At 36.4% G+C, this 27308-nt stretch overlaps 1 protein-coding gene across 1 annotated transcript in view; it reads left to right on the top strand.

Moving 5' to 3' along the window:
- Nucleotides 1-27308, top strand: part of MCTP1 (multiple C2 and transmembrane domain containing 1) — a gene marked incomplete at its 3' end in the record, with an annotated part of 281417 nt that overhangs the window by 181896 nt on the left and 72213 nt on the right. The window contains exons 11-15 of the mRNA XM_082337413.1: nt 876-978; nt 3102-3204; nt 3544-3645; nt 3991-4065; nt 5863-5982. Coding sequence (XP_082193539.1) covers nt 876-978; nt 3102-3204; nt 3544-3645; nt 3991-4065; nt 5863-5982 — 503 coding nt within the window. The remainder of the gene's footprint in view (nt 1-875; nt 979-3101; nt 3205-3543; nt 3646-3990; nt 4066-5862; nt 5983-27308) is intronic.

Here is a 27308-nt window from a genome sequence, read left to right as displayed (position 1 = left end):
CAGCACTCCCCCACACACACTTCCTTTCCCCATTCTTTTTCTTTTGCTTAAAAAACCCAATCAACTTCTATATCCAGTCTAGGATACAGCTTCCATTATCTACATATTACATTTTCAAAGCAGCATCTTCATACCTTCTCCTGTGGTGGCTTTCATGCTGAGGGACCTTCTTGTAAATATATGCAAAGCTACTTCATTGTGCTTTAATGTATACAAAAACCTCAACTACGTTTGAGCTTCTGCTGTGCTGAGACTACAGCCCATCATTCCAGCTGATATCGTCTCATTGTTTAATTGTACTTGCCCATTTTCTCTGGTGTTAGGCTTTTATCTGAGGCTGTCTTTAAGGCTTTTTGATTTTGGGGAGAGTATTTGTACAGCGTGAAACATGTAGGGCATAGTAATCTTTGGATAAGTATCATAGGTGATATGTTATTACAAATAATATGGAATAATACATTTTCTACATATCAAAATGCTCTAATTATGTTATCATTACAGTCAATGTAGGATTGGCACCATTAAAGTAAAGTTCTCTTAGCTGTCTCAGAAGGGTGCTTGGCACCTTTTAGGAACATGCTGTTTTTTCATCAAAAAAGTCTGTATGGTGATTTTTTTTTCTTTTCTTTTTTTTTTTTAAAGACAAAAAAGATGTTCTTTTAGTGAAGAATGTTAATAAATTACGGAGATGAACAGCCTGTTATGATCATCTTGAATATAATGCAGACCACAGGATTTCCCTGTATTAATTCCTGAGAGAATTACAATGCAGCTTAGGAAATAAAAAAACCAAAACTAAAACTAATTTTTATTTAAACCTTGCTCATGGTGCTTTTTTTTAGTTCATAAATTTTGTTCCAAATTTTCTCTTATAGGTAAAAGTGACCCATTTTGTGTAGTTGAATTGAACAATGACAGACTGCTGACACATACCGTCTACAAGAACCTCAACCCAGAATGGAACAAAATCTTCACATTGTAGGTGTTTGGATTTTGTCAGTGTTTGGGGGGGTTGGGGTTTGGGGTTTTTCTTGGGGGAGGGAGTGTTTTGAAGGGGATGTACATGTGAATCAAAGATACCTACTGCTGATTCTGAAGAAGGATAGTGATGCCATACTGCTACTTCTAAACCAAACAGCTGAATACTTTTTTGAGGATTAAAAACATGAAAAAAATTAGAGAAGAGGTACCATTTTAAAGGTAAAAAAGCAAGGTCTGTTTCTTGGAAACCAGGTGTGAGTAGTGCTAAGCACTCCAGACTCCTGCTAGCTTCAGTGAGAGTTTCAAGGGCCAAACCGATGACATAGGATTTGGCCCTGAAGGTTTTGGTGGAAAAAAGAATATTGTGATTATGACCTTCATTAAAATGTTGTTGTTAACTTCAATAAACATTAGGTAACTATATCAAGGAATAAATTTTAAATGCATTCTTACTTCTCTGAATTATGATCAGATACTTTCCACTTGTTCTTTCCATTTACTAAATGCACCTAGCGTCATACTAGTACAATGCTGCTATTGAGTAAAATGCAGTCTTAAACATTCAGTTTATTGGGAAGTGATGCGGTTGGGTGTTTTTATCCTTCTGTTATTTTGAAGGCAGTAAAAAGCTCTGACAAAATAGAAAAAAGTCTTCCACAAACGAAATGTACCTGTTATTTGTCTTGCTCGGTTGCCTTCTTTTTCTCCCTGCTTCTCTCTATCTGGCTGCAACGTGACACCAATGAGTAGAAAACTGATCAGTTTCAGGTTTCTCTGCTGCTGAAATCAGCTAAGAATCCACTGCAAAACCAGTAGAAGCTTTAGCTTTGCATACACTTACTTCACTTTATCATAATTGAAAATAGTATGTTTTGTCCTTGATCTCAAAAGACAGTCTGATTCTAATTTTCTTCTTTTTTTCCCTCTAAGTTTGTCATTCATATATTTGGCATCCGTAGCTTTTCTTGCCCTGCAGTGAGCTCTCAGGAGTGAACTCAGAACAAAAGAAAAAAATTTCACAACAGTTGTACTTCTCATTAGCTTATTAATGTAGTTCTCATTTATGTATCTGCAAAACCACGCTAAATTCTTCATTAATTTATTTGTAATTATCTACTAATAGAGCCAATAACTAATCAACCTCTGCGGCTCGACAGTGTTCGCTGCATAAGAAATTGCCTGGCTTTGTAGAGGACAAAAGACTAATCAGGAATCAAATAGAAAAACACAAAAGGCCTTCAAGGAGAGTTTTCACCTCTCTTCTATGTATATTTGCATTGACTATTTTATTTATCCTCAGATTTGTTAATTAATTTCAGGCTAGCAATCCAGTTTCATCTGGAGGCATATATTTTACTGAAGTTAAACTGCTTGCCTTGAATTCTTGTTTCCTGGATCAGCCATTTGATCAAAGATGAGTTCTCTGAAACAATTCTTTTTTTTTTTCTCTGAATAAGGAATGTGAATTTTTCACTTGCGAGTTTACAATATACAGTCACATTTGTTGTGCATGGTGGTAGAGTGTTTAATAGCTAGCAGGCAAAAACAGTAGTAGCTGAAAAATGCATTGTTTTGTATTGCTTGTTCCTAATTTGTTGTAATGACTGTTCTATATTTGTAATTAAGCAAGGATTTTAGAATTAAAGAGCTTGCTCTCAGTGCAAGGATGTGCTCGTGTAGCTTGTGATTATTTTCATTTACAAACCTACGGATTTCACAGTATTTGCAGTCAGAATTGCTGCAAGGATAGCAGTGTGTAAGGGATAGTCTTTAAAGGCTCTCAGTCCTGCTGCTCGCGGCTGTAAATCCCCCAGTGCTGCTCCGCGCTGGCTCTCCTTGCAGCTCATGCGGCGCAAATGCCAGGTAGGAGATTTAAAGCAACATCCTTCAGAAAACTTCTGCTGGGAAAGCCTCGCAGAGAGAGTGAGCGAGCAGTCGCTGCAGCCCTTAGAAAGCATTTCATTTTTACGGAAGGATGCCTCATTTTCTTAAGTTCTGTTCTCTGCCATGGCTTGGAAAAATAGGCGGGTATCTGTTTTTGCTAACCTTTCACGGTTTTGTTCTTGGTACCCACTGGTGTAGGTGACTTCTCTCTTCTGTGTGTGCTTCTCCCTTTGTAGCAATATTAAAGACATCCACTCGGTGCTTGAAGTGACAGTTTATGATGAAGACCGCGATCGGAGTGCTGACTTTCTAGGCAAAGTTGCTATACCGTTGCTGTCTGTAAGTTTCATTCACCTGACATACCTCTCTGTATTTTTCCTGCTGAAGTGGGGGGTGGTGGGGGTGGGAAGATTTGCAGCTCTGTGTCTGTCATTTCTCAACCAAGGTCTGTAATAAGAACACTAAAATTTTAACATACTCAATTCACGGCCATGTTGAATCCCATGATAGTTAATTTTTCCTGACAGACTCGGTCCTGGTAATGAACAGGTACTTGTCAGACTTGCCACAGTTGTTTTGGGTTCTCTGTCAGTTTCAGCAGCTGGGGGTCAGGGGTCACCGGGGGATGTATTCAGCGGAGACCGCGAGACAGACGGCTGTCATGTCCTTTTCCTGCAGATTCAAAATGGTGAACAGAAAGCCTACGTCTTGAAAAACAAGCAGCTGACAGGGCCAACAAAGGGGGTCATCTATCTTGAAATAGATGTGATTTTTAATGCTGTAAGTCTTAACTTTCGCTTTTTTGTACTGCTAAAGAGTTCAGTTTCATGAAAGCTTTTGTTCCTGATTTGTAGAGAATTTCTGTCATTCCTCATTTTCTCTAAACCTTGATGTATACTACAGAATACTCTTCTGCCACTGCCTGGCACACCCACTCTTTTTGTTGCTGCTGCCGCTGCTATTGCTGGTAATGTAAGGAGCAGCAACTCATGCCTCTGTGTACGTTTATGTGTCACGGGCTTGGCAGCCATGACTTTGAAACTTCGTAATTTTTGCAAATTGAAGCATGTGTTATCAGTAAGGAGCGAGTAAGCTTGAAATATTGACACACATTTTAATGCATAGGTGAAAGCCAGCATACGAACCTTAATGCCCAAAGAACAGAAGTACATTGAAGAGGAAAACAGACTGTCTAAACAGGTAAAGAGTAAGGAAATACTAATCCTTTCCGAAAGCCTTAATATCAAGTGTGCACATCCAAATATCTGGTATCATACTACTGAAGGTAAAGAATAACATTTTCATTACCTGTTTGCAAAAGAATATGATAGGTCGGAAAAGGCAGAAACAAAATACATGGGTTTATTGTGTCTCCTCTATAAAGTGCAGCTTAATTTCCATGAAATACGTGAATAAGAACACAGTTGAAACCATCAGGTTCCACACATATCAGATTATAGCGCAGGTGCATGTAAACTAAGTCTTGCATAAATTTTGCTGTTAACCTTAAGCTGAAAGATCTCCATTTGTTGCAGGGTAGAGAGTCTTTCAGCATTCTTTTAGCCAAATTTTAAAGTTGAGTGAGGTTTAAATCAAAGGTGAAAGCAGAGTAAAACTCTATAGTACTTTTGAGAGTCCTGTGGGCAGGAAATGTCTGGACCCTTTTTCTATTTTTGCTAGATATTTTTGCCACTCAGAATTTTAATGTTTTGGTAAAAAACATTTAAACACACATCTTATCCTTTTCTCCACTTGAACTACTTTTGGTTCAGTTCTTCATGTTCCACAAATGATCTATTTTATATGAAGAGAACTGGGCTTTTGGTTGGACTGTGGGAACAAGGTATTTGTGGTTTGCAGTGAAAAGGCAAAGGTCTCAGAACTGTTTTTTATTTTGCTGAAAGCTTATAGACTTGAGTGTAATTTAAATTATGTGCTGGATGGATTTTATATCAGTTGTATGATGTATTTCATTAAAAAAGATTTCAAGAGGCAAAATATTTCTTTCTTTACTGTTGTGAGTAATGCTGCATTTTGCACTGCTATTCCAGCAAAGCAGCAGCAAGGCCTTTTAATTCATTCTTCTCCCCACTTTCATAACAGAAAATGGTATTGTGCTTTTTGCAGATGGCAGGAGGAGTAAACTTTAAATACCCACTTTGGGTTGTTTTTTTTTTTAAATTAGCTTGCAGAGGATACCCCACCACAATACCACTTAGGGCGGGGAAAATAAAGGAATCTTTATGTATGACTGATGTGGTTGCATTTTAGAACATCCATACTTTCCAAGAGTGAATGTGTCTTACCTACCTAGCATTTTCTATGCTACTCAATACACAAATCAAATCATTCACTGATTTGTTCACCTTTTTCTTTGGTCAAGTGTATTGCCATTTTAGAGGATTTAAGGGTTCTCCTGAATCAAAACCCAACACTGTTATGTCTCATCTTTATATAGATTGAATGTACATGGTTAAAGTTACTGTGATAAATAGTTGAAAAGATGTGGTCAACATACATGACAGCAGACAAATCTGTTACAAATGAAGGAAAAATTGGCTGTAAGGGTGCAGGTGATCTTAATTAGATTAGAGCAGTAATTTTGCATGGTTTCAGGTTAGTGTCCTATAGCATGTTTTCATTAAGAAAGGCGAAAATTTATTAAGTACTTGAGAATGGGGAAAGTCTTGCCTAATTAATAAAACTCTGAAATCTTAATAACAAAATCACTCGTGAAATTTTGCAAGTGGCTTCATAAAATTGAACAATTTGTGTACCATTTAGAATTAAATTTAACAAACATCAATTGACAAAACTAACAAATTCTCTCTTCCAAGTCTCTCAAATTTTAAACTATCTTTCTCAATTTGTGAGCTAGAGAGCTTAACATATTTTCTCAGCCTTCACTGTAATTGAGAATGACAATATTGTAAGCATGAGCCTCTTTTGAAGCTTTTGGGGTTTTGAAACATTTTCATTCTTTCATCTTTTTAACAGCTACTGTTAAGAAACTTTATCCGGATGAAGCGTTGTGTCATGGTGCTCATAAATGCCGCCTACTACATTAGCAGTTGCTTTGACTGGGATTCTCCCCCAAGAAGTCTCGCTGCTTTTTTGGTATGATTTCCTTCATATTACTGTTAATCACCCTGGTGTATTTGTGTTCTAGACTGAGAGATAATAGAGTGTTGACGTGGAGGGTTCTGATTTTCTTCTATTTAAAACTTTGCATTACGAAGATACCGCAAATCATGTTTATTCACTTTTTTTTAAAAAAGTAATTAAGTTTAAAATGTCACGCAAACAAGACAGAAAGTTTTTCTTTTTTTTAATTTGTAATTGTGCAAATAACATAAGTGAGTTACACAACTCAAAATACACTCAATGAACTATGGATCTATTTTGAGCTTCTCACACATTACTTCTGTTAAATTTTGTTTGGCCCTCTTGTGTATTGCATATTTACTCTAAAACTTGTTTTGAATACTTCATGAATGCTTTTACATATCATGAATATAAAATCAGTGTTATTTTGTCCTCCACATATCAATATATGTTACGCCTATAACTACAAAGCTCTGGACCCAAAGAGTTGCTTCCTTGCTAAGGTTTAGTGTTCTTAGTTAAATAAAACCAAACCAAAACCAAATAAAACAAAACCAACTTTAAAATCATTAATGCAAACAAACTAGTACCTTTTAGACATCAAGCTCTGGTCATAGTTCAGTTTTTAGTGAATTCATATTTAGTGATTTAAATTAAACTGCTATTTCTCTATAAACATTAGCTTCATTAATATTAACCTTTATTTTCCTGTTAAATTTTGAAAATTCCAAGTATAATTGTAGATTACATTGTGTTTCCCAGATGAATATCTTTTTATTTTCAAAATCATATGAACTACAAACAAGACCAGAGTCCCTGTTTGTTTTTTGCCTGAGGGAGTCCCACCAGGAGTAAAAATGTATGCATTGACACACTTTTTGGAAAATCTAGATTTATGAAGTTGGCTGAAATACTAAAGTTATGAGCCTCTCCACCCTGACTATCAACAGGGAATGTTTTCAGTCTTTCTTTGAATAATTATAGAGGGAGTCTCCTGAAAGTACTCCTAGGTTGGGTGCCTAAAGCTCAGGTGCCTCAAATTTGGAGACATCAAACCAGGCATTGGAGCTGTCTGCACTAGAGCAGTAAAATGAGGTACTTTGGTGTATCACTAAATCATGCTGTTTTGCAAGAAGTTTCTTCTACCAGGGTTCAATTTGTACTAAGTGACTTGTTAAACCCTCCTGTAGCCTGTCAAAAGATGGCAGCAAGCTGTCGGTCCTTGGTTGCAATGTTCATCAAGAGTACAGGAGATACATGTGTTGTTCAAATTCTCAGGGTTTTTATACTTTTACTGACATCTGTAGTAACTACACTATGTGCAAAAATCTAAATATACTTTCTACCATTTAACTTAGAAAGATTATCTGTTATTATTCCAGTTTAATATTATGAAAATTTCATAGGAATATGTGTCCTTCTATGTAAAACTCAAATGTTCATGTTGTTATTACTGCTGCAGTTAGTAAATACTCATCTGTCCAAATCTGATTTTAATATAGATGTGAAACACCGACCTGTCATCGGTGGAAGAAAGGAAATAGAAAGACACCCTATTCTTTGGGGCAAATGAGATTATTTTTTTCTCATGGTGTGCTGCTGTGGCCATGGAAGAAGTTGGGTTGCTTTGGAATTGTAATTGTTTTCGATCATAGAAGAAATTCAATGTCGTAATAAGTAGTTGGAAATACATAAAACACAGAATTTGAATGGGGAGCTCTGTAGTGAGTATACATCATTGTAGTTATAGCGTATTGCAGTAGAAACATGTTCCTGATTTTATTTATGTATGTATTCATGTATATATTTATATCTATATCTCAAAAGCCTACTTTTCTTAGTTTCCTTTTAGTATTTGTTGTGCTATGTGGTGGTTGTGGTAGTTATGGATATATTACATCTGCATCAGTGCTGTGACTTCACAGATGTGTTCCTGCTCTGCATCCAAAGTGCATCCTGTGCTTTTCAGCCTGGTGTTATTCCGTCCAAGGATCAAATCATCCCCTTGTTGGGCAAAACAATTGATAAGTTTTTGTTAGCTAAGCCAAATCTACATGAACTTCTGTCATCATCGTCAGCTTCAGATTAAAATGGTTTCTGGAGTTTCATAGCTGTAATAGGCCCTTGAAAAATCTTGAGAGTGGTCCACTTGCACGTGCAATGCTGAATTATGCTTGCACTAAGGTTACGCTGGAATTTAATAGATTCTATAAAAAACCTGTACTTATATGTATCATTTTCATCTCTTCACTATTATACAAATCTTATCTCCTCTTGAAGTTGTCTCCCAGAGGTTGGAGAATGTCACAGTGAAATGTCAGTGCAGAAAGGAGATGAGAAATAGGCTGTTCTGGAGGTTTCCAGCTCTGTAGGCAGACTAATAAATAATGTACGAGAAGTAAACTTTTAAACGAACCATTTCTTCCTTCCTTTTGGATTTGAAGATGTACCTTGATGGATAACATCCTGATACAGATTTACAGCCATTTCACATAAGTTACATATGTGAGGGTTGATTTTTCAGATCTCCCATTGCCCCAAGTTCTTGGTGTTACAATTACAGGTACACTTTTCTTCTACCTCACCCCATGTCTTTACTTTCTGATGGGGCCACTGTTACGAAAGACCACAGGTGAAGAAATTCTGACAGACTAGCTCAGTTTTCAGAAATGTAGTAAGTTAGTTGTAATTAAGGAGAGATCTGGAAAGGAGGGCTACTCTTGGAAGCTGACAGAAAGCCTTGATTAATATGGTGACTCTATAATAAGCTACGCTCATTGACGTGTTCACTGCAGCTCTTTTTAAAGTCATTCTCCTTGGAGAGTCACGATGTTGGTTGTTGAGACTAAAAGCATTCATTGAAGGGGCTTGCTGATTATTTATGCTCCAGAACTTAGCTGTCTCAAACCTTCACATTATTTGGGACATTTTAGAAAAGGAAATGCTGTATTAAAGGTTTAGGGTGGTTCTTTCTCAAATCTGTCCGAAGGCACCAGCTCCATGACCGGTGTTGCCCATGCTGTACCTAGAAGTACAGAAACCTAGAAATTAAGTTTTCAGTGTCCTAGATTATCCATTTCCTCAACTAAGCAATGTTTTACCTGTTTCTGTTGAACTTCGTAAGCTCATTGCCTTCACTGAGGATTTTGCCTGAATTACTTAAGGTTTTGACTCCAATTTTTTTTCTGTGCCTCAGTAATTAAAAGCCAAAGAATAATTGCTATCCAGATATATTTTTTTATATTTTAGTGCTAATAAAACTGTGATGTATTATTAGCTGTTGTTTTTCAGGTATTCGAAGGTATTTGTAAATAGCTCATGAAACATAGGTTGATCTGGCTGGAATATGACTTTGGATTTGAACCATCAGAAGGTTTGATATTCTCTCCTCCTTTTTCATATTTATTTCCTATCAAATAAAGAAAGTGTATAGCAACAATGTTACATTAAAGTTTCAGTTGCAGAAGAGCTTTATTATATTGCATATATCCCTGTTATGTCTAGAGGCAGATCAAAAATGTATTACATGTTTGTGGTTATGCTTCTTAAGCACCTAAATGCAATGGAAACTAATAGAATATGTAGAGAGAGCCTTTTCTGTAAATTCAGATGATTTTCTGTATTTAAAACAGATCTTTGGATTGTTTAGCAGTTAATTTTTATATATTTTTTAATTTGGTAATTAATATGTGGTATGTTTCAGGCAGAAGAACTTTATTAGAGTATGCAAAATTGGATGTTTTTTCTTTAGATTAATCTACTGTGGGCATTGAAATGTCTACTAAATTGGGCCTAATTTCCATCAGCTTCTTGACCAGACATTTGTGTTCTTGCAGATGTCAGTAGGTGCAACGTAGGGGGAAAAAAGTGTACACTCTTTTTTTCCAGTACTGTCATTTCTCACTGTAATGAGCACAAAAATAATTGGACAACTGAGCTATCAGTAAAAGGACACACTTCAACGTGAGTCAATGAATTATTTTACGGGACAAACTTTAATCTTTAAATGTGATTGTAGATAATTTGTGCTACCATCTGTCCATTTGGAATTCTTTTAGCCTTTTCAGTTGTTATACAGTAAGTGCTGCTGTGTTTAACATTAACATTTGATATTTTACACATTTAATTTCTGTACTGCTGCGTGGTCCTTGGGGAGCTTTGCTCTAGTGCTACATGAGAGAGACAAAGTATTGATCAGTTAACATTTCAGCTACATTTATGTATGTCGCAAAATTAATGAAAATGCCAGACAAAAATGTCAGAGTGCACAAAAAGGTAGAATTTAAATTTGGTAGTTTAATGAAAAGTTTAAGATGTGCATTATCAAAAATGTCCCCTTGCCTTTAAAGTACAATTCATAACTGAGTAACTAAAGGGAACCACATATTTTACTTAGAGGAACATTGAACATGAAATATGAGGGAATAGATAATCTTCAAAGTGTTTGGTATCCCAAAATGGCCTCAGTAAAGCACTTTAATTGCCTGCTTGAACATTTAACTGTTACTCATAAAATAAACTTGTTTCCTTTCTCATTTAGAAACAGAGTACCCTCACCAGATCACACACATACTTTTCAGTATATCCTCATATTAGAGCTTTCTGTGAACATGTTATCCTATTCCTGTTCTTAGTCCTCTGAATCCTTCTATAAGTATGTATGCATGCACATCGAAAATATGTTTCTTTCTTAGCCTTTGAAATATTGATAAAATTACTTGCCCTGCATTCAAGTCATTTGTCAGGTGTAACTCGCCTTCGCTTTGTCTTCTAATGTTACACAATTCATGTGCGAAAATGGCATAACTGTGTCCCTAGCCTTTGATTAAGTGTTAGTTCTCTTGCACATACACCATTTAGTTGTGGTGGTGTCATGCTAATTAATTGAAACCGAGAAGGAAACAGGAGAAAAAAGAGCTGGTCCCTAGCAGGCAATGAGACAGTAAAGTAATTTTGTCAACTTGCTTAGCTTTTCCCTATTAAAAAGGGAAATGATCGCTACTGTGTATTTCAGAAGCAGCTTTCAGTCAAAGCTGAAAGACAGAGATTATGTTCTGGGAGAGACTTGATATGGTACCATCAGGAATGGGAATGCCCTTGTGTTAGTTATTAAATATTTTCCTTTTTTCCCCACGCTGTAATTGTAGGAGAATTAGGATTTTGCAGATGTATTTAAGAGCTCATAGACTCTGCCATTGTTGATACCATTATTGAGGATATAACATATAAACACCTTCAAATTGCATTTTGCTAAACCTGGGTGAAGTGGACCATCAGATTGTCTTTGCCACCTGTTGTCTAGAATTTGAAATTGGAAGAAGTGCTGGTAAGGTAGTTGCAAAAACTTCTTACATCCTAAAAAAAGCCTTTCCAAAAATTCCTGTTGCTGTCAAAACTGCCTGTTCTCAAAAGAGAAATTTCCAGAGGTAAAGTGACATGACAGTGGCAAGGCCAGGTACAAGATTCATTTCTGATGCAGGTTGCACACATGTGCAAGAGTCTTTCAGCTTTTTGTCAGCTGTATCTTCACCAGCAGGAAAGAGAAGGAAGTAGACCAGACTGCTGTGCTTTTGTTTTTTTCAGAAGTAAAGCAGACAAAAAAAAAAGTGATCTAAATCCTGTTTCCTCTTTCCTAATTTTCTATAGACCAGCAGAAGTAATGTGAGACTGCTGCAAAAATACAGTGGGATTTGAGCTTTCTGCAACACTTAGCTATACCGTGTGTCAGGTTTTAGAAAGTGGGATAGGAAAGAAACATATATAGTGGATCCTGATATATATGACCATTGAGATCCGTTAATCATTCATACATAAAGAACATACCAGCACCGCCAGTGATTAAAAAAAACCCTCTGTACTTAACTATAGCAATTGAGGAATGATGCTAGTGTGGAAATACTTGGTGTCATCAATCCACATCTTGTGTTTGACACATTGTGTGTTTGCAAATCTGATACAAGGAAAGACTGGGCAATATTTATATGCTTAAAACATTTCTTTCAGTGTTGTATTTTGTTTTTAAAAAATCACTTTCATTTTACTTCCTTCATAGAGTGAATGCATACTTGCTAAAACAGTTTAGCAGCGTGATTCATTGCCTAAGTGCAGACTTGGTGCCCTTTTGGGTTATCCAGAGCATCCTGAGTGCCACCCAGCTGCTGTTCCAGGAGGGTATGGATCTGTCTTAGGTTCTGTGTCACATCTGCCATCACCATCCAGGTGACTGGATTGTCCAACCCAGGGTGTCGAAAATGGCACCAGCTCTACCTTTAGGCACTTTAATTGCTCCCTTAGGTGTTTATTTTACCTGCATATCTATTTTAGGTAGTTACCTAGGTTCCATTCTGAGTTCTTCATGATCTTAAAGTGTTCAGTCTCAAAAACACCAATGCAGTGTGGGGAAATACTTTGTTATTTTACATTACCAGTTGAGGTAAAGAGGCTTTATGATTTCTCAAACAGGAAATACACAGCAGAATAGAGCACTGGTATCCCAAGTCTTGGACTTCTCCCTTTACTACCGGACAATTCTTCCCACCTATTTTCCTTTTCTGCCTTCTTAGAAAGCTGGCAACTTTGCACGGAAAGTATTTGATTATCAAAGCTTTTAGAATGCTGTTATAGTTTGATACGCCAGAAAGTCTGATGCACCAAAATGTAGTTGATCAAAGATTATAGAAATTAACAAAAACTAGTAGTTACTGTGCAGTATTTAGTGTTACCCAGAAAGTTCTAAAAACGAACTTAGATTTCCTCTTAAGGCAGTGATGTGACTAGAAATCTAGGCAGCCAAATTATGTGAGTTGTAATCTTGGTCTGGAATATGTTTCCCATAATGCAAATCACGTACAACGTGGTCCCCAGCGGCCTGATGTTGCTGCGGCCGCACCTGCTTGGTGTGACTAGGAGAGAGGCAGGATGGTCCCATTTGACCCAGCGTGGCTTTTTGTCCAGAGAGGAGTTGCATTGCATCATGTATTCTTACTTGCACTTCTCTCAAGTGCACAAAACTCTCCTGAATAAAAAAGTTTCCAATTGAAAGACTTCAGAGAGCACTGATATTAAATTTGGATAATTATTTAGTAACGGTGTTCTAAGGAGAAAGTAGTTGTGTACCTTATCATCATTGGGTTCCCTGAGTTGCTATTTCACAGTCGTTGCAGGAAATCTTGGCCATTTAAACTTTCATTACTTAAATAGTGCACATGGGTGGATTGTAAAATATCTTACTTTTTCATCATCTTTTAGTTATGAGTCATATGAGAACCAACACATTATAAAATCATGTTACAAAGAGTTTTTTACTTCCTTTTTATTTTAGCAGTGGTAGGTATTATAATGGTTCGCCTTGAAGTGGAAGGACTGTGGGCCACACTGATTTTAGTGGACTGTTCAATAGTTAAAGTAATATAATGTAATGTTTTGCAAAAAGTTTCAGTGTAGTAAAGAAAGAAGCAATAACCAGGTATGGTAGTGAGAAATGCCCCAGTAAGGAAAATCAAATAGAGAAGCAATGTTTCAAAGCTTTTGAAAATACGATGTGCGAAAGGATTAGAAAGGCAGCCTGTTCAGAAGTGAAGCTATCACTTTCTTCCTAATGCTCCTTAAGGAATCTTCAGTGTGCTTATCCCTATAGAGTAGTCATTTGTTTAGTTGGTGTGTAGCTGGTAGGTGATACTATAAGCATCTGTGCCTGGGTGGAAGAATTAAGAAAAAACAAGTAATTTTCAACATGTTGGATTTTACTGGAGTGCAATTAGGGTAACTTTGTAATGTTTCAAATATGCATCATGAAAATATTTGTCATGCTTATATTGTTTAACATGCAATTTTATAATTTCAGTTTTGATGGCAGAAAGTGAAATCCAGACCATTAATACAAAAAAGGCTTAGAACATATTTTGTTTCTACTAGTGCCGCACATGCTATATGATTAACAGTAATTGGGTTTATTGGTGTTGTAACTAAAGCCTCAAAAGAAAAACACCCCTAAATAACTATTGCAAAAGTTACATGGCAAGTTTTGGCCCTTTTTCCTAAAATGGAACTGTCTGCCACACACAGCTTTATCCTACGTTTTTGGCAAAGGAGAGATGCTGCATGCTTCCCATTCCAAAAATGGCTGGTTTGGACCAGAAGGAGTTTGAAAGCTTGCTTCCCACTTGGAAATAAATGGTGGGTGGCGATGCTGCTTGTGATGATGATATCTAAAACGAGCAGAACTGGCAGGGAGAACAAATGATAGTCTGTTCCCCTTGGGACAGTAGGAAATTCAAGTGAAAAATGCCTGTGTTGTTCTGCTGTCGCCTTTCTTGTGGTCCCTCTGCTTTCCTCCTCAGTGTGAGGCGGACTTACTACGCAAGAAGCTTTATTTTCACCTGAACTCCATTAAGATATGTGTAGGACAGTCCTATCAAGGAACTGGGCAGTTACGACTGAACTAGGAAGGCTGCTTATTTTCGCAGTTAGGGAAACTTCCTTGTGCCTGGGTGTGAAAAAGCAGTAGCGGTAGAAGTTGTCCTTTGCTTGGGATAATGTGTCTCTTTGTGTACTGAGTAGACCGTCTTTGTTTCAAGTGGACAAACTGCTGAGGTGTGATGTTACAGAAGAATACTTAAGACGTTTACAAGTGGTGGATTTTTTTGTTTTTCTTCTAAATTAGGCATGAGTTATAGAGCACATTATTAATGTAATCTTTATTGATACAGTTTAGTCAGGGTAAACATTGTTTCCACCCAGGGTGTTTTCCGTACCTGAAGAACTAGGATCAAATCTATTCTTTCAGAAAAATGATGCTTCTCTGAACTACCTTTCCAAGCGCTTTTCCCCATTCCCTCCGGGGAGCTGGCCCAAGGCAGTGGCTGCAGATCTCAGTGACAAGGCTGCGTCGAGCAGATTACCATCTAGGCAGAATGTTTGCTTAAATCTCTCAATTAAAGTAAAGGCCAAACTGATGGTTGCAAAGTTGTGAAGAAAATCCTCATGTAGCCAAGATATTGGTAAAAGTTGAATGTTTGCAATGGCCAATCTTGCACAGTAACTTTTTGTGCTGATCAAGGCAATATAAAGAGGAGCAAAAACTGCCTTGAAGATCCTTTTAGTTAAGTATTAATGCAAGAAACAATGTTGTCTAGATAGTTTTTTAATGCATTAAACACTCGGAGGATGGGCAGAATGTTAATTTTTACCAAGCGTCATGCTTAAGTGATTTAGCTTCTGCAGGAAAGGATAATTTCAGTGGACCTTGAAATAAAAAGCCTGTAAACCTCATAGCCACTTGTTTAATGTAAACAGTTCTGGGGTTTTTTTTAAGTTTATTTAATTTTCAAAAGAAAAATAGTAGGTGTTTATATCCCAAAAGCTGTTTATAACTTTGGAATAAACAAGGAGACATAATTTAAAAGCATAATTTATTTTGGCTTCACTGGTAGATTTTTATTTATTCCAGAATAAGTATTAACACTTATCCAGTAAAGATAACTAACGTTGTGACCAGAATTGTTACTGAAGAGAAAAAAAATTTAATAACTGTAAGCCAAATGGCTGCAGCTGATACTGAATCGACTTGGAACTGCATGGCAGATCTTTGAAGTTTGTACATTTCCATGAATAACACCAGCACAATTACTGTAGCTGTGAAGTTACAAGATACCAACTGCTTTCCAGAGATACAAGTACCCTAAGAAGAACGCACTGATTTGCAAAAGCAAAAAAATAGCATAATTTAGTCTTGTTTATTTGAGATTGACCACTGCTCTCACAGCTATTGTTAGGATTGCAAAGTTACCTGTTAAAACTGGTATTATGCAATTGGAACTTCTTGGGCAATTAGCGTGCAGCGCTGGCTGAATAGGAGACATGATTTTCTCTCTGCAGCCGTATAGTAGCTGTGATTAGATGTGCCTGTATTCCAGTTCTAATTGACTGGCCTCCGTAAGTAGACACTGCTCATTAATGAACAGAGACAGACACTTCCTAGCCCCATTAAAAAAATAAAAAGGTAGCAAAAAAATGTGCTCAAAAATGAATAAAATTAATTCTGCTTTGATATACTGAATGCATATTTTGCATTCATCGCTACAGGAAGTGGCACTGTATACTTGGGAAAGCTATGATTAAAAAAAAAATCAAGCCAATATTAATGCATATCTGTGATTCTCTGCACTCAGTATGTCTCCTCTAAATCATAACTTGAGGGGTAAACATGTTAAGCTGAAGGTAAATCTCTACTTTAATAGTAGCCCTGGCAGGACTAACACACGAGTTTTTGCTATTTCTTTATATTTCTCCTCAGTCTTTTAAGTATATGAAGGCATGGTGTCTGTTTAGCTTGAAATGCTCCTTTCTGGACTATTCTCATCTTAATAAAGTCAGCATGTGTGATATTTCTGTTTTCGCTCAGTCTCTCCTGAGGTCTGTCTCTTTCTGGTGCTCATTTATAAGGGAGAGGGAAAATCTCTTCCTTATCTCAGACCAGAAGGCACAGGTGTACATATTTGAAACTCTATTTTCAATGTCAAATTCTTCAATTTCCAGGAAAAGTGTATTTTGAATAATTAAAATCAGCTAATTCCTTTGAAGATGAGTGATCAGTACTGTAATGGATACTGTTAATGATTATTTAAGACTGTTTTCCTTCATAAAGAAAGAATGAGTATTTTCTGCTTGGTATACAGTATTCTTCTTGCTGTTTTCCCTTAAAGAACCCCTAGTACCAGCAGTTACTGTATCCCTTTAACGTGACTGAAAAATTTAAAAGTAGGTATTTTTAATATTTGCTGCCATCTTAATTATTACTTGCTTAAAGCACCACTGTTAGCAGAGGGATTATGAGTTAATAAAAATGTCATAGTGTTAGTATATAAAACACAATATAATTTTCCCAAGATAATGATTAACAGCGTAAGGCCACATTAACAACACTTAATGCTTATTCCCTAAATGTGCTTGATTTTCATCTTTTAGGGTAGTATCAAAATATTGTAGCAAGTAAACATGGAAACTAATGAAATCTCTTGTTTGAGCTTTGTTTCTGTATTATGTCACTATCTTCATAGCATTACAGCTTCACATCAATCTGAATAGTGTTTTTAATACTGGATATTAATATTCCCTAGTGCAACTCCAGTGAAACACATTAAAAAGTTATTTATTCATCACAGTCTATTAGCTAGAGCATTTGGAAAATAACTGTAGTATGCTGGTAGGTCATTATTGGGTTGGTATTCCTTTCACATACAAGAATCACTTTGGGTGTGGGTTGTGGTTTTTTAACCTTTTAAGACATCTTTTGCTTTGGTCCAAGGCTGCTTCAGGTTTTTATTAGCTACCTTGTATGAACAGGAGACATCTCTATAAATTATTGATTCGCTCGCGCATACACCTTTGCTTAGTCGGAGTTGAGGACTCCATCAGCCCGTCTAATGGATGGTGGAGCATGCTGGAGTTACCTACCACAGCATGGGCTGTCCACCCGGGTCAAACGCCCTCCTGCCTCTCCACCTGAGCACCTGCAAACTGAGCCGTGTCCCATTCAGCGTGGCAAGAACAGCTCTATTGTCGCCGGAAGAAACGTTTGTTTCTGAAGGAAAATTATTCCAGTTCTACTTCTGAATGAAAGACAAGGCTGTTATTACTCAAGGGATACTAGGCCTCACTGCTTTTTTGAGAAAACAAATTTGCTGTAACTTTATCTGTAATTTAGTACTGCACGGGTGCAAATAGAGCCTACATTGTGTGGAATAGGAGGCAGAAGCAAGGGTTTGTTAAAGACATAAAAGGCTTGGGTAACCATTATATTTCCGAAAGCGGCTTTATCAGAGTCATTTAAAAAAAAAAAAAAAAATTTCATTACAGCCTTAACATTAACCATCTGTTTCGAATTTGCTTTAAAATTAGTAGGGAAGAAGTAAGGTTTCTGTCTATATGGAGAATATGGCAAAACTACAAGTTTCCCAAAAGCAAATGTACATATTTTACCTTGACCACCAGCCTACCCAGTGAATGGTTACAGTAAATACTACTCAGATCTTTTTCTGCAATTATTTTTTCCCTTTCTCACATTAAATGTAGCAGACTCTTGCTGTTCTCAAGTTCCAATTTCTTGAAGAATATGATGTCAAAATGCTTAAAGAAAATTTCCCTTTTGTTGGTTGATTGTTGATTGTCAGCATTTTATAGGAAGAAGTAATATTAATGGTTAAAAAATTTCTTTTTACGCATAGGAAAACTTAGCCCTTGCAAATGGTGCTGTTGAAGCTGGTTGAAATCAGTCAGGTATTTTCTTCCATCAAAGTTCATTTTTATGACTGTGTGCTTGTTCACTGCCTTACATTCTGATTAGATAGCAAGCGTGCAAACTACTTTTTTTCATATTCTTTCTCTTTTTTCTTTTCTTTTTTTTTAAATAGAAAAAAATCCAATCCAGTTGTAGGAGTTTGATCTTGCTGATTAGCAAAGTTAAACTTAAGAACTTAATGTCGTTTCTAATCATCTGGCAGCTGTCATTAGTGAGTGACAATGTAGTTAATCCCCCCCGACACACAACACTGCTCCTCCATTCTCCCAAAAGCAGAGACAGCCACCTCCAGGCACACTCCCAGCTGAAGCTGGGAGCAGGGAGTGCGTATCTGACCCCGGGATCTGAACCTGGGAATCTCTGGTTAGTATGCTTCATTGCCTCCGGATCACTGCGCTCACCCTTCTGCTCCTTTACTTACAATGTCTAATATGCCTAATTTAAATTAAATTATTTTAATTAAATCATTCAACTGTTTCTCATAGTGAAAGATAGTTAAGAACTGTAGCTGGCGGTATTTTAAATCATGTGTCTCGACTTGATCAGACCAAAGTTAGCCAAAGATGACTGTGAATTCTGGCATAGGCAGAGCAAAAGGTGTATGTGAAAGAAAGTCACAAATTAAACTAGAACTAGGAGTCATAGCAATTACTTTTACAAATACATACATTAGTAGCATTCCTGCTGGTTTGTTTCTCTCGGCGTTGTGCCACAAGCACTGCTTTCACAATTTGCAGAGAAGGCAAAAGGCTGAGCAGGGAGTTAGTGATTTCTGGATGGAAATAAAGCTCATCTCAGTTTACCTCCTGATTTGAGCAATCCTGTCATTTGCCAGTCAGCAAGTGTAATGAATTCTCTGCTGTATCACCAGCCAGGGTTTTTCATAGGTAACCCCTCGACAGCTGATGACACTGCACCGTGGCACTCGGAGGCTGGTATTTATTTTATTTTCTGCAGACATCTACCCTTTCTCATAGTTCCTCTAGTAAAAACCTGAAATATTCCCTTCCCCCAATTTAGAGAGACCAAAGTAAACCCAAAACCCTGAAGAATACTAATACAGGAGCAGTGCTTTAAAAGAGGCTGGCTGTGCTCTAAAATGTGGTTATAGACTAATTAAATTCTGTTGTCTGCCTGGCAATGACAAATATGGCACTTCTTTGAGACCACTTTAAGATCTAGATGGTAGAACCAACACCCCCACGCACCTCTAAAGTACAGGACTATCTGCTTGCTCTGTGATGGATCTAGTCTCTGCTGACTTTTGATTTTTAGAACTGAAAGTTGAATATAAAATATAAATTGGTTAAAAAATGACAGATTATTTCTGGGGGCGTTTTCAGTGTTCACCTTTATGATAGTTGCATTTTTTTAAGTTAATGCAGTTTAAAAATCATTTTAAGTTTCCCAACACGAAGGAAAGAAATGAGATATTGGATTCACAAACAAAAGCTTTATTGGTTTATGACAAGTAATCCATCTTTTTGCATTAGTGTAGCATTCTACCCCAGATTATTTTTCATAATTGATAATTTGTGAGTCATATATTTGTTATCTATTCTTTTATGGGTTTCTAAATAGTGAATGATGTCAAAGGTCATTGAGCTTTCATAAAGGAAATGTTTTTTATTTTATTTTTCAAGTTTTGATTGGTGTTCTGAAGAACTTCGTGAACATTTCAGGAAAAAGTACAAAGAAAAAAAGTTACACTGTTTTTCCTGGTAGGAACTTCATGCAACATAATATTACAGCAATCCAAAGAAGAAATGAATGTTAGGACACACGTGAAGTGCTAGACCAGGGTAAAAACGTTAGACTAGAATTATTTTACATTAGAAGTCAGTTATGATTTATGTAATAGTGGTTAAGTTCTAGAAGTTGGAAATGCGTGTATTGCATATGCACACAGTAAAATTAAGAATGATATCTGCATGTGACTGATTCATTTTGATTGTTTTCTGCATCAGAAATATTTTTGCAATAATCAATAAGCCATTGTTTTCCTTCTACCATAAAACTATGCGGGGTTGTAGTCATGTGCAATCCCCACTTTTTGGAAGAATTTAATATTGGTTGCAGATTAAGAAAATCTAACAAGGGAAAAAAATGCATCTAAATTGCATCTAAAATATTAGAAGGCACAAAAATGAGGTAATATGTCAATACATTAGTTTATCACAGGCAAGTAATTAATAAAAAGATGTGGGTATATGATTTAAAATTTAGTTAGCCTAATGAAAAAGCTAGTAGGAACTTTTCCCTTTACTAATATTTCTCTAGCAGCCCATGAACATTACCACTAACTGTGCTTACAGAGCTTTCTGATGCAATTAAAAATTGGGAGGACTGAATAAAATATGAATAAGTTCAATCAGTGGGAAAGGCAACTTAAAATAATTTACAGACAGCTATATAGGAGGCATAAAGTATTTTAAAATTAATTAAATATTAATTTCAGAGCAAATTTGTTATGAATATACTGTTACAGCTTGTGTGGTTCTCTCCTCAACATTCATTTAAGTGTCCTCTGAACAATTTAATTATAGTGAGACATTTCTATTAAAAAAATGATTCAGGATGATCTTCTTAATTAAAATAAAATTGAGCTCATTTAGTAGTGATGTAATGATATTATTATATGTAGAATGTCATTAAAATAATGTAAACAATTTTTTTCCCCATTTCTAAAAATAAGAAAAAGAATAGCTGATATGTTTTGGTACAACTATTCTTGAAATTTCATCTGAAAATCATGAATAATTGAATATTTTGTAAAATAATTTGAATCCCAAATTAGTAATGGTATTAGTAGGATCAATATATTTTGTCCTTAAGAGATATTTTAGTTGCCTAAGAATAAAGCAAAAGTTATGTATCATTACTCAATACTTTTTATTTCATTCTGTAGCATGCATCAATAGTGTTGGTTCTTCTCTGAGATTTTTTTTCTTAACCAAACCTTATGTTTGGTTTTTCTTTTTTCTGTCTAATAATGATTCTAGCCAAGCTGGAATTAGTTAGTAATGTATCCTAACTGTTTCGGAAAAGTGCCTTAATTTAGATGCTTTGTTCAACTGGAACTGTAAAATAAAGCATTTTTCAGCTCATCAGATTATTAATTTTGAATATCATAATTATTTGATACAAATAAAAACATGTCTTGACATTTACTCCCTGAAAGGTATTCAGGACTCAGACAAATGGACACAAAAAAAGACTCATTTTAAAATATCCCCTTTCATAGCATTGCAGTGATATTAAAATGTATCTAATTGTACTTGCGACAGGATGATGTCCTTTCATCGCTATGAGTATAAAAATACAGCCTTTAAATACAGAAGTGCTTAATTCTATATATGGAAGGAAAAATATTCACAGTTATTATTCTGCTATGTAATATAAAATGCCTTATCATAATCTATATCTTTTTTTTCTGGTTTTATACTACTTGTGAAACTGTTCCCCCCTCCAAAAAAAAAAAAAAAAAAAAAAAGAAAGGATGTCAGAAATTTTTTAAAAGCCAGAATCTACTCCTTTTGAATTGCACGGCTTGCCTGAATCTTAGCCGATCATAAATGCAAGAGGATGCGGCTGCTACTGCTGCTACTACTGCTACCATTATCTGCTGGTTGTATACTGCAGTGGTGTCTGCAGGGTAGTGGGCACACCATAGGAATCCTTGTTCTGAAAAGTTAACAAACTGAGCCTATGCTGTTAAATTCTTATCATTAAGTTCAATTCAAATCAGTGGAGCTGTTCCCAGGAGTAAATTTACACATATGCATAAGTATTTGCCACATCTGACCTGCTGGGGGAAGAGACAAATGTGGAAAAGATACAGGGAAGAAAAAGCACGCACTTAGATTAATGGAGCTCCACAAGCATCTCTTCATTATCTCAAAAATATTGGAAATACTGCTGTATTTAGGCTATTGTAAATAATTCTCAATATGGTTGCACTGTACTGAATGAAGCATTGATTATACAAGAGATATAAGATAGATAGAAATATATTTAATATGGTAACAAATACTTCCTGTCTATCAACTTAATGTGTTTACAAGATCACTGATTGTGATCTCTGAATGTGAAATAGTTACGGCCAAAATTACTTGTCAGCAAGAATATGTCTGAAATATGTGTGTCAGAAGAGCATAGAGGTTATTTAATTTTTGTTTGCTTAAAAAAGAAAGTTAACCTATTTTTCATGATACTGGAAATGCTTAAAATATATAAAAATAGAAAAATATAAATACCGTTGTAAGATTTAGGATTAAATCGTGTTAATGGAAAATCTTTGGGATTATGGATTTAAAAAAATTTCAGTAAAACATATGTTCTTAGGCCTGAAATTAAGAAGGATTTATTTTAGTGGTAATGCTAGTTCTGTGCTGTTTCCTCATAAAAATAGGATCTGTTTTCCTAATCTTCCCCGGGTGTCATTCGCTGCTCAAGCCTGTAGGTAGCACCCTTGCATCACACAAAAAATCACTGCGTTTTCTGAGACACAATTACTATTTAGGTCGGGAAGTCTTTACTTGTGCAGACCTCTAAATGTAGCTGGCACTATTTGCATAATTTCCAGACTTTGATGACAATTTGTGATCTTAAAACAGTAGCCTAAAGATTACGCATTAAGTTGTTTGGCCTTGTGACTCACTTTGCTCTTAAGACGTATCCTTTTTTTCTGTGGGACGGGTGGAGGAAGGCACAACAGATCATTCTCATGAGGAACCTCAGAGGTACAATGTTCTCTCGTAATTATTTGTTTTAACATACTGTCCATCAGGTATTAATACATGAGCATAATTTTATATTTAAGTTTCATATTTTCTTCTCTGTTCTGCAAAATACACGACACTCATGGTCTCTTTTAGCTGCTGGGTAAGGTAAACTCTACAATTGTAAACAAACTCTATTCATCCTCCTCACCGTAGGCTTGATCCAACACTTGCCCAAGACAGCAACTGTCCCTAGAGTTGCTGGCTGCTCACTTGGTGGTGACCGACTTTCACCGAAACCACTGCAGTGCAGGATGAGGCCATCCCAGGAGGATATCGACCACGCTGTCGGTACTGGGGAGGTGACGTGTTACTGATGCTGCTATTACTTGCTTTTTCAACTTGTAAAATATACAATAGCAAAAAAATGGAATATAGGCATTATTTTTAAATCCAGGGCTGTTCAGATAGAAAATTGTTCTGCGAATTATCTTTAAACTTTCTTTGCCTCAGTATATGCCTCATAATATCAGTGTTTCCATTTCCAGAACCCAGCGATAGCATACCATCTCTTAAAATGACAGTTTATTTTCCTTCGGCGTTGCTCTTATGTCACTTAATGCAGAATGTCTCTAGGTTTGTTATTTTTTTTCCTAAGAGGTTGTACCAAAGAAGATCTGGTTATCACCCTTACCCGCAATCACAGTATGCTGAATAAAACTGCTGACATTTACTCTATTTTACTAAGATTGTATTTAATTTTACTAAGAGTGAGTAAGCAGGGTTTAACAAAAAAACGATACAAATCTCTTCTTAATGTAAAAGTGTATGATTTGGTCCCTGTGCTGACTGGGATATTTGAGAAGGGAACACTGAACGTCTGAGCAAGCCTCCCATGAACAAACTGGGTTTTAATCGTATTGTCTGAATGCTTGGTTGTGTATTAGAAGAAGCAAAGTGTGATGCAGGTGGGAGGGAACTAACCTTTGACTCACTGTAGCAGCAGAAAAAGATCAGGACTATCAGCATGGGAGTTTCCAGCCTTTCCCTTTCTTGCTAGAATAGAAGGCATTTTTGTCATGGAGGAGAGAGGCACAGATTGAGTTCCCACACACACCGAGCCACTCTTTGTCTGGTTTGGGTTGTTTGTTTTTTTTTTTTGTAAAATGCAAACCTCATCTTTCAAATTGTTACAGGAAACCAAGCATTAAAAAAACTGAGAAGAGAGTATTTTTTATTGGTTGCTTTGCCTGGGCAAGTGCAGCATGGTTAACAAGAAAAGCTGACTTGTTTTTGAAGGCCCTGCTTCAATTTGTCGTGTCAGTAGCCAAGTTAGAAAGGCATCTGCTGCTCATAGCAAATGCTCATATCGTAACTCGTTAGACAAGGGAGTAATTTTCCAGTGCGAGGTCCCTGAGGGAAGCAGGATGCCCAGGAGGAGGACCCCATCATGACTGACTTCTGTCAAACCAAAGCATATACTTGTATAGACAGGAGAAGGAAAAAAAATTAGTGTGAGGGAGGTAGGCTTCTCCATCTATACATTAATAAAAAAAAAAAAATCTTGTTTTAGTACCATTTTATTTTTTTAATCTGTTACATCCTCACAGCAATGCACATTCTCATGTCAGATATTTTATATGCAGGTCATAAATAGGTATCAATTTGTGTAGCAAAGAAAAGCTAACCGTGTACAGGCATGGCTGGTAGGGGTTTTTTTCATATATTGTATTTGCTATATTTCTGTTCTCAGTGTGTGGAAAAAATAAGGCTACACAAAACATGACAGGAAAACATTTAGCTTCTTGTCTGGAGGATATGCTGTAAGTTATCTTTTTTAACTTTTCATAGTTAGATAGTAGTAGGTAGAAATCTGTTGGGGTCTGTGGCAGAAAGATTACAGAGAAATACACGTATATGCCTGTACAGTAGATTCCTCTAAATTTAAAAAATCTCAAGTGAGAGTACAATACAATACCTCATGATAAACTTATCCTAAAAGTGCTATAGTGCAATTTTGTTTTTTTCTACTCTGTTTTCCCTTTCTGCTTTTTTAAAGTGAACTAATTATTTTTTAAGAATTACTCAGAATATAAATACTACATAGGTCTCATTGCGCATGGGGTATTACAGTGGTGTAAAACTTGCATTTCACAAATAATCGTGAACAATATCTTAAGAAAAATAGACATTTTTAATGTTTGAAGTCATTTAAAATTTACCTGGTAATCTATTTTAAGATGTTCTGTCCTATGATGACATTCAAGCAATTAGATCAAACTCTTTCTCAGTAAAGGGCAGGCTCAGTCCATGTGAATGTGTTTACCTGAAATATTCCTTCTCTTGGGGAAGAATATCTTCTATTATCAGGAAGGTCCACTGAGCGAAGAACTAGTGATTTGTCACTGTCAAGACACAAGATCAAATTTTCAAAGGAAAAAACTGGAATGCAATCACAAGCTTTCACGAAGCAGACACTGAGTATTGTGGTCCTACTTTTAATGTATTTTTCTTTTTGAAATCTGACACAGATAAACATTATTGAAGTACTGTTTTAGGGGATTACTGGTATTACTTTCCTGTATGATGTGAAAAACCTGAGGCCGGATTCTGTTCTCATTAGGCTACTTTTACATCAGGATTTTAACTGTACCAGATTTTCCACTTGCTTACACCATTTTTTGATCAAGTTTAAGGTATTTTGTTGCTGAGACCAGTTTGCTGGGGCAGACTGCCAGTGACGTCATTCTTTTAGGGAAAAACAGATGACATGTTTTAGCAATGGCACTTCAGTTCAGTTCAGTTCAGTGCTGACAGGATCCAGAAGTGACTGCTTTCTGGATTTCTGAAATCAGGAGGGCTGCGGCTGGGTCTCCACCACCATGTGCATTTCTGTCATTTATGTCTTATTGCCTGGGCCAGGAAAGGCCTTTCCATTTGCTAGTGTTGGGATGCTGTTGCCTGAAGTTGTAGTGTAGTGGAATAAAGATCCAAGAGAAGAGAACCGAAGAGGCTTACGGCCAGTTCTTTGTGATCTGAAATCTTTGATCTTAGTGTGGTGGTATTTTAGAGTGGGATGTAAATGCTGCTCTGTTTTTGGCGTTCTGCTCTCTGAAATAGCTGGACTCGTTCAGGTTATTTGTGCTTTCATGAAAGGAAGGTCACCGGATTTTTTTTCGCCCATCTGTATTGAGAAATCTGTTAACTAAGAGCACCTACTGAAGATATTCAGCTGTTTAAAAAAAACAACAAACAAGGTTGTTTGGAAACCTCACAGTTCTTAAAAGTTACTACAAATTGATCCATGAAAGACCTTTCTCCAGTTTCCCCTTGATCCGTGGTGTTTGTGCAGAAGTTACCGTCTGTCTTGGGGTTGCCAAGATGCAATCCCACCAAAGAAGCCTTAAAATTATTTTTGTGTTTTTGCTGAGTGAATTCTTCATGATCGAATCAATAAACCTTGTGTTCCTGTTTTTAGACTCTTTTGCCAGTTACTGAACTTTTTACAAACCTGAAGTCTTCAAAAGAAAACCAATCAACAGTACTACCATGTTATAACATGTCCTTCTGTGCACAGACCAGAGGAATCATTTTATGCTGAAATGAAGTGTATTAATTTCTGCCATCAATCAATGAGTTTGCTACCCAGCTTTTCCATTTGTACGAGTAAAACATCTACCTGCAGATGCAGAAGTAACCCCACCCTTTAGGTAACTTAAGGATAACTGTGGTTAATGATACTGTAAATAGCAGAACAGCCTTTCCAAAATTGCATTTTATAGTTGTAAACCTTGCTTCCCTTTATATATATTATGTGAAACAACCTCCTGTTACTTCTTTTTTAGTGCGAAGATCAAGTAGTCCTTCCAGTAAAAAAGTTCAGTTTAGTTTTTCCCTCTACTGGTATGAAAACTAACAGTTACCCTTCATCCTGGTTATCCATAACACACTCTCCTTTTCTCCCCACATTGTTAGCTGTAACTGACCAAATGGCAAAGCATCATTCATTCTGTTGCCCATATTCTCTTCTCAGACCATTTATGATGAAGGAACACCTTTTCTGACAAAAGAAAATGTCAATAGTTGTTAGGAACTACATAAAGAAGATGAAGTGAAAGACAGCTGGCAGTGAAACAGAGCGGCTGTCTAGTGATGGTCCCAAACATGAGAACAGGAGATTAAAGTTTGATCCCTGCCTAGCCTTGAACAATCAACTCTGCTCAAATTCTGATGGACTAAATTTGCTGGACTAAAGCGTAATGGCTCGGGTTTCCCCCTGGTTGCTGTTAGACCTTCAAAGACACTTAGCAAGTAGAAAA

This window comes from Platalea leucorodia (genome assembly GCF_965183815.1).
Source record: "Platalea leucorodia genome assembly, chromosome: Z".
Taxonomy (NCBI): domain Eukaryota; kingdom Metazoa; phylum Chordata; class Aves; order Pelecaniformes; family Threskiornithidae; genus Platalea; species Platalea leucorodia.
This window is presented reverse-complemented; position numbering and strand designations above follow the sequence as displayed.